The sequence below is a fragment of the Chaetodon trifascialis genome, chromosome 18 (assembly GCF_039877785.1).
Source record: "Chaetodon trifascialis isolate fChaTrf1 chromosome 18, fChaTrf1.hap1, whole genome shotgun sequence".
NCBI classification, from domain to species: domain Eukaryota; kingdom Metazoa; phylum Chordata; class Actinopteri; order Chaetodontiformes; family Chaetodontidae; genus Chaetodon; species Chaetodon trifascialis.
This window is the reverse complement of record NC_092073.1, coordinates 5,495,469-5,503,810: the sequence shown is the minus strand read 5'-3', so window position 1 is coordinate 5,503,810 and position 8,342 is coordinate 5,495,469. Positions and strand designations below refer to the sequence as shown.

General features: G+C 40.9%; 1 protein-coding gene across 1 annotated transcript in view; it reads left to right on the top strand.

The window, feature by feature from the left end:
* Nucleotides 1–1,559: 1,559 nt before the first annotated feature.
* vstm2a (V-set and transmembrane domain containing 2A) overlaps nucleotides 1,560–8,342 on the top strand; it is a 75,177-nt gene continuing 68,394 nt past the window's right edge. Inside the window, exons 1-2 of the mRNA XM_070985953.1 lie at nucleotides 1,560–2,284; nucleotides 3,455–3,621. Of these exons, the coding sequence (XP_070842054.1) occupies nucleotides 2,206–2,284; nucleotides 3,455–3,621 (246 nt within the window). The 5' untranslated portion in view covers nucleotides 1,560–2,205. The remainder of the gene's footprint in view (nucleotides 2,285–3,454; nucleotides 3,622–8,342) is intronic.

The window sequence follows — 8,342 nt, the reverse complement described above, 5'->3', positions numbered from 1 at the left end:
GACTTTAAAAAGTCTTTATAACCACATCACTTTGTTTTTTCTCCAGTTAGCTGGAAATTCGAATTGCTGACAAACGAGAATTAAAGGACAGATTCGCATTTTTTTCGAATGTATCTTACTGACATGCCAAGATAGACATTTAAAGGGTTACTGATTGCTTTTTGATTGATCCTCCTGTCCACACAAAGAGATCCCTCCCTATAGATTTTTCAACATAAATGACGGGAGATAAAATGGACTGTGCTTTTTTCCTGCAAAAATGAAGAAAAGTTGAGGTGAAGCTTATGATGCCTCTTTATGTTACTATCCCTCTGCCTCGCTTCAGCAAGAAAACACTTTCCATTCAATGACAAAAGGGGACTGTTGGACCTTGTGTGATCTCCACTTGAATGTTAGAATCAGACTGTGGATTTTGTCCCTCATTACACTGAAATTGATTTCGGAATTTATTTTTACTCAGTATAGACAAGAGGAGCAATTCCACTTACCAATAACTCTTTCAGTGTACATATGGCCATGGGGGTATTGCTTTAAGATAGACTCGAAAAAATGTGAACCCATCCTTCAAAATGCTGATCATGTAACCTTAATGCCTCACCAACCTTTCTTACATCTCATCCCTCATTGCTTCATCTTCATTTCCTGTCACATCTTAACTGTCCCGTCAAAATAAAGGCAGTAAATTCCCTTCTCAAAAATCCTTAAAAACAATAACTGATTGACAGTAAAAACTAGCACAAATCTATAGACAGACTGAAGATGGCTCTGGATTCTCATGAAGAATTTTAAAGAATTTTTAACTCTTCTTTCCTGCAATAGAACACATATCAGATATTGAGGAGGCACTGACAGTGGGAAAATGTAAGACTGGTGTTGCAACAGCTCTGAAACAAGAAAAAAATAAATAAAAATATAAATCATTCTCATGATTTGTTTATGTTTTCCAGTTTCAAAGTGTGACGTTGGAATCCAAGCTCTGTTTATACTATTAGTTCATTATTATTACGTTTTTCTCACTTTCAAAATAGTGCATCCAGGTGAGTCTTTGTGTTTTCTTTATACCAGCGAGATCACGATGTGTTATTTTAAGTGTTTCAAGGTGTAACTTTAATACTCAAAGTGCAGTGGTGAGTCTGCTGTGAACCAGATGACACCAGGGACCAGTGATTATCCAGCTGACTTTAGACCAGTCACTTTAATACCTCTGCCCACAGATGCTTGTGTTGATGGAAGAGAAAAGTGCCTGTCCCAAAAGGATGATCCCTGACTGGCCTCGAATCAGTTAAGAGCAAATATTAGGAGTGGCACAATTTGTGCCCATCGCAACAAAGGGCAAAGTGTTCTCAGTCTACCCAGGAGACTAATAATATTCCAGCAGGATCTCTTCTATCTTAATGACTCAGGACATGCTGTGCTTGCCCCCCCCCCCCCCCCCCCCCCCCCCCCGTTTGCTCCCATCTAATGCTACAATATTGTTTTATAGCTTCTAAGGCTGACTGCTGAGTGACTCTGACTGCATGAGTGTTGGACACTCCCACACTAAACACGCACACTTCTTTAAGCTCTGCAATATTATGCGTTTAAGAGGGGGACGTGTTCCATTCTGCTTGTGTCTCTTTTGTTCATAAGTAGCTTTGGAGAAGGGCCTTTAAACATCCGCCATAAAAAGTGCAGCATTAGAAGTAAATAGCAAACTCCACATCATTTGGCGCTCATTATACAGACATTTCAAAATAAAGATCTCTTATAAATATGCAGTCAGCCTCTGTGCGTTTGCCGCTGAAATGTGCGGCGCATTTTTAAATCAAGCGGTCAAGGTGACAGAGAGGGGCCGGATGAGGACTAGATTTGCAGAGGTGTGTAGTGTGTGTGGATGCCACAGTGATCCACGAGACTGACGTCTCTCCGGTAGCGCAGACGAAGACCGCAGCCCGGTTATTTTACAGACTTCAGTGCAGCCAAGCAGTCGACAGTCTCTCCTGCAGAGAGACAGAGGGGAATAAAAGAACTTCACCAACGACAGGCTGTAGTTTTGCAGCATGTTCCACCTTCGGCAATCTCCGTTTAAACACACTCGCCCAGCAACTGTTTGATTTTGCTGGTGTGTGGGCTTTTTTTTTTTTTTCTTTTTTTTTGGAGGGGGGGAGAGATTCGTCTTTTTCCCCTTTCGGCTGATGTAAAAAAATCAACCCCTCTAACATTGGAATGATGTGGACCTCTCATGATACTGTGGGATTTGTTTTCTTTGCCGGATTTTGTGTGCAATTCGGACTCTCCTTTGAAGGTAAGAATTGCATCTTTTCCTCACAGTGTATCTCGGTGTCATCGTGTCGGGCTCGCTGCCCTGCATGGTGGAAGCCGCTCGGTAGGAGAAAGTGTTAAAAGTGCGCAGCCTTTCTGGAAGAGCAAAGGCGGCTGTTTGGAGGAAAACAGGACATGTTTGAAGTGAGATGGATTGTGATAAAGCCAGAAAGGAAAAGCAAGCACGCGCTGGAAGATGAAGGTTGCGTTTTTAACCCCGTGATGACGAAAAATGCAACTGGTGATTGTTTGAAATCAAGTAATTTCACATCGTGTGGAGGACAGCGGGCGCCTTTTCCCTCCATCGCATTTTCTTTAGATCGGCTGTTAAAGAAATGGAACTTCTTTCAAGAGGCTCGTCGCTTAAAAAGTGAGCTGCAGATTTCAGCACCGCGGACAGCTGCTGCATGCGGCTGTCCGCGGTGCTGAAGCGACGGTCCACATTCCGTCCGCCCTGCTTCATCTCACTGAGGTTACACTTTCAAACTGCCCCTGTGCTCCTCTTCCTCCTTACAGCTGCCTTTCCAAATCACTGGTAAAGGCGCGTGAACCTAAAAATAGTCTGTAGTTTCTTGTGCAGAATTGAAATGGTGGTTTGCGATGAAAGTTTGCATGCACGAATATCCTCACTCTTCTTCCCATCGTCGCCACATCTCCCCTTCAGGCTATATTCCCTTTTTAGCCTCCCTCAAACCAAACTCATTCATTATTGCGTGTGCTTTTTTGTGTATGCCCCCATTCTGGCACAGTCAAGTTTATTTAGTATTTAATCGCGGTCACAAAGAGTGAGACAGCGGCGACACGAAAACGCAAAGGGAAATAGAGAAAACTCCCATAAAAAACTGAAACATCCGAATAATGTAGCCATGGCGCGAATGTGCGTTATGTAAATTCCCGATGAAGACGCGTCAGTATCTGTGAAGGGGGGAGCCCCCGCCATCTCCTTCAATTAAAACAAGAACGCACCTTTATCAAGCGCTTGCTTTCAGTAACACAGCTGCCGTGACCGCGTCCCCGCTCCACTCATGACTGCAGCCACAGGCACACCATTTAGGTGATTAATTCATGGGTATTTATTTGCGTGCAGAAATCACTCAGCTGTCTCCATCATTTCACCCCCCCACACACACTTCCTCCCTTCTCTCATCTGCAGGTCGCTTCACGGATCTGCCCTCCAACATGACGGTTAAAGAGGGACAAAACATAGAAATGGCGTGTGCTTTCCAGAGCGGAACCGCGTCTGTGTATTTGGAGATCCAGTGGTGGTTCGTGAAAGCGCCGGAACCCACTGACAGCGAGGAGGACGTAGATGCTGAAGAGGTACAAAGGACCTTTTTTCCCCCTTTCTTTTTTTTTTTCTTCCCCACCAAGAGCTGTGCGAGTTGTCTTTCAAGCACACCCACTCAAAGGAAATAAGAGTATCCAACAAGTATCCGCGCTATTACGCACTAGCGCCTTATGTCATCTTCATCGTGCTTGTGCAGCAGCCCTGGAGACAATGTCAGGCACTCATGGTAGAACTTTTTATTGGCCTATTTCATCCAAGGACCAACGAGTTATGACCTTCAAAAGAAGCCAGCTGCTGCCTGGAAGTGATCAGACACTTCCGGCGCAGTTAGTTGCTTTAAACTTTTTTTCTTAAATATATCTAAGTGGAATCCCTCTTATGAGTCGGAACCACTGTTAGATCTGTATCCACAAGCAGACAGATATCGTAAGAAATCATTGACTTTCAATGTCCATCAATTCTCCCTAAATGGTGGATGTGCAACTCAAAAGTATTTCATATTTGACTTGATAGTTCACGCCTGAATGTCCCTTCTGTCCCTCAAATAGCTAAAATAGTCCATCCAGACACTGAGCAGGGAGCAGTCCCATCAAGAAAAAATAAGAACATTAATCAAGGAGTTCTGTGGAAAAAAGAGCCCGTTCTGGATATTAATTGCATAATAAATGAAGTAAATGAGCCTGACTATTCATGAATGGATAAGAAGTGGCTGAATCAATGCAGCCAATGCATATTCTTGTATATTGCCTCATTAAACAGTGAATTGGAAGTGCTTTGGCATTTTGTTATGTGTTGCTGTTGCATTAGTGCAAGCTATGACAGCTTCCCTTGCCCCAAATAATGATTTGCTGCTTAGTGGATGAGAGCATCTAAATTTGTTTACCATTCAAATGGATGGAAATGACTTGCTTACATATTGTATGGTAGGTAGCTGCTTGTCAAGATTTGAAAGGGTTGGTGGATTGTCGTGACAGACATCAAACGGTGCTCTTTCTTTTTCTGTGACAAAGAGGAAGAGAGATATGATGTGTGTGTGTGTGTGTGTGTGTGTGTGTGTGTGTGTGTGTGTGTGTGTGTGTGTGTGTGAGAGAGAGAGAGAGAGAGAGAGAGAAACAGGGGGGTGGCTGGATATCCATGTGGCTTTAATTATTGTTCCATTGTTGCTGGGCTCTCATAGTGGCATCGGCCAGGCTTTGATGTGGATTTGATCCCACATGACTCTTGAATGTTGGGCTGAAGTGGCCTATTGATGCAGACATCACATTGTTACCCACATTTCTTATCAGGGAAGGCGGTTTGAAATGAAAGCTGCTGTGTGTGCGTGTGTCTGTGTTTGTCCTGCAGTGTTGCAGTTTGAATGGGAACTGAGTCAAGACTGTGTGAGGGATGCTACTTGGGAAACAGCTGGTCTCCTGGAAATTTACAGGAAATGAGTGCAATGTCTTCGAATGCAAATATTTATGCAAATATCAGCTGTCTGCATGAAAAGTAAGAATTGGACCTTTGAAATAATGACATGAAAAGAGGAACATCCAGAAAACAGACCGCAGTTTCTCATACAGCTAGCGCAGCAGAAGGAGAGTAAGTGTTGGGTGGATGGCTGGGATACTTTATCTTCAGCTCTGAAGATGAATATTCTACAGTGAGACTTTATTATTTCTGATGACTTCATTTAAAGATTTTCAGTTCAGTTCAGTATCAGAAAGAGAAATTTAGTCCTCACCGGAAAGACGACCCTATAGGTTGACCTTGCAAGTAGGTTATCGCAACCCATATTTACATTTATTGATAAGCGGCCAACTCTAGTGCCCGTAGTAATTATGATGGAACACATGTGGAAGTCAGGCGACGTAGTATAAAGAGCAAGAAAGTCTGCGTTGTTCACGTCCCGTGTGAAACTCAAAGTCAGCATTAACTTATTTTAACTTAAATGAAGTACTTAAGGTACATCATATATGTAACAGTAACATACTTATTTTAACCATAATCTTTTCTGATCCCAAGCAGGTGCTTTTGGTGCCTGAGCCTCAGCAAACTATAACCGTTTCACAACATTAATGATGTGACACTCCTAGCTATATCTACAGTTAAAAAGGGGGAAAAATAGTATATATAATATACAAGTAGAAATTGGATAAGTGAGTAAATTATACTTGATTTTTTCCTTTCACGCATGGCTCCATTTCCTTGTCTATGGGAAGTATCTGATATGACATAAATCATGCATATCCAGTATCCCTACAAAATTAGTAGAACCATGCAGCAATGAAAAATCTAACATGCTCCCATACAATCATGCTAAACGATCTATTCAGCTCTTTTCATTTAATGAAAATTTATGAACCTTTATTGATCACTCATGTCTTTGAAGTGTGCCCAGGTCCACTCAAGTATGAGAAAAACGCATATGTAAAAAGAAAATATATAAATAAATAAAAATGAAAAGAAAGAAATAGGTAAAAAGATACTTTACAAGACCTGCACCAACACATGAAGGAGGCACCGATGGAAGCTTTATCTGATACTAAGTCGATGAATCACTTTTTATTAAATTAACTGATGTCTTGAGTTTGCAGAACAAGACTGAATACCCTGTTGAGCATTAGCTCAAATATTCTGGAGATTAATACCCCAATAACCTTTATTCCCAAGCCTCTTTGAGATCCTTTGTGGAGGGGTCAGTTTCATCTGAAAACAACTCTTCAAACCTGGATATGAGGCTCTTAGTGTCTGGCTCTGATGACATTTAAAAAGCTGTTCATTAGGTTTATATATTTCAAAATTGGGAATATTAGTTTTGAAGTAATTCATTGTAGGTAGCAAAAACAAAAAGAAGTAGGATATCAATCTAAGTTTATGTCTGAGCTGAGAGAACGAGGTAAGATGTTATTAATATATAAATCAACCACAGTTACAGTCCTTCATCTCCTCCTAAACAAGACTGAGAACATTAAATCTTACCGTCATATATAGGTTTAATGATTTAAATATTGGGCTTTTGACTTGGTACAAAACCATTTAAAAATATTTGCATACACAAACACACAAATACTATGTCAATGCAAACATTGTCATGTATAATACATACACACACACAAACACATGCATTTACACAGTTGTTTTTTTTCTGATTCTGTTGCTTTATCTTGAATATAAGCATGTTTGAAATGTTTGTGTGTGAGTGTGTCTATCTCCATTTATATATATAATGGTTTTAACCAGAATTAAACACCTTCAGCTAGATGCCTTTTATATCTGTTTGAATTGTCTGTATTGTCCCTGCACATTTTCATCAGTTGGAAACATTTTAGGTGTCTTGAGCATCTTTTTATACACATTTCCCACCCAAATCTAGACATTTGGCATCTATGAAGACACTGAGACATTAGTAGGGTAATATCACAGTCTGGGTTAAAAGAAGCCAATGTTGACTACAGGGTAGTCAAACAGGAAGAAAATAGTGCTTTTGTTGGGGACTGTTTTCAGCAGCAGGTTAATCCACATTTGGTACTCCGGTGAGTGTTGACAGCAGCAGGAGTGGGATTAAGAATTCTTAGAATTTGCCCAGTTGACAGTACCAAACAGCTCCATGTAGTTTTTGTACATGATGAAGAACATAAGTGAATGAAATGTTTAACATATGACGTTTTCATTAAATCAGATTTGTAATGGGGGAAATGAATGTTCATAATGTTGCACTGTTTGTGCTCATTTCATAAAATTCTATGAGACTGCACTGGACATTAGAGAAAGAGAGAGAGAGAGAAACAAAACAAAACAAAACAAAACAAAAAAAACACCAAACATGTCAATACAGAAAGCTACTATTTGGCTCCAGCTTCCACAAGTGGTAAATTATTCTCCTCCCTGATTATAAATGACACACTGCCAGTTCATAATTATGCACAAACACAGAGAGACAGATACAAAATATTCACACCTCCATGACAAAGAGGATTCACGCTGCTGACGGGATTTGCTACACTTGTGATGTTGTTGATTCAAGTCAAAGATTAAAGATACACAGAGAGGAGGAGAGTGATGGTGGAGCGCGAGTGTGAGCTAAACATTTGCCGTTACAGACCATGAGCAGATTGCAGTGGAAGCAACGGGTCATCACTCTATATGCATTCTGACTGCAGATTTTTTACTACAAACTGAAGCCGTGTGGGGCTTGATTACACATGGTTACATAGTGTCTGATGTTCCGCTGTGTGCTCTGGGACCGTTTCTGGTGTTTTGGATTAGAATCCACAAGGTAGCTCTCAAAAGACAGAAAGAATATAATTTTGTGCACCATTATTTTATGGTTAAGATGTTAAGCCTTAGAGTGGGGATGTCATTTGTTCGAGGGCTTTCAGAGCCCCTCCGTCATTTAGAGAGCATGAGAAGCATCTTTGATGCTTGTCATATTTTAACTCAACTGTCCAAGATGACAGTGAGATGGATGAGGACTATAGTAAGAGGTGGAGGAACACTTTATTTTATGAGTTCTGTCTCTGCTGATCCAGTAAGCACTTCACTTCTTTTGGATGTTATAGGTCTGTTTTTGGTAACCTCCTGGAAGACAGAGATCCAGGTTGAGTTTTGCAATAACATGAAACTGTGGCATGTTATTGCAACACAACCTGGCATTGCCACACGACTCTTTTTCAATAACTCTTGTTGTGTAATGACTTTTGGCCCTTTTGCCTTCACCAGGCTGGCTTCTGTAGTTCTAGTTATCTTGTATACTCTATTAGTCAAGTCATCT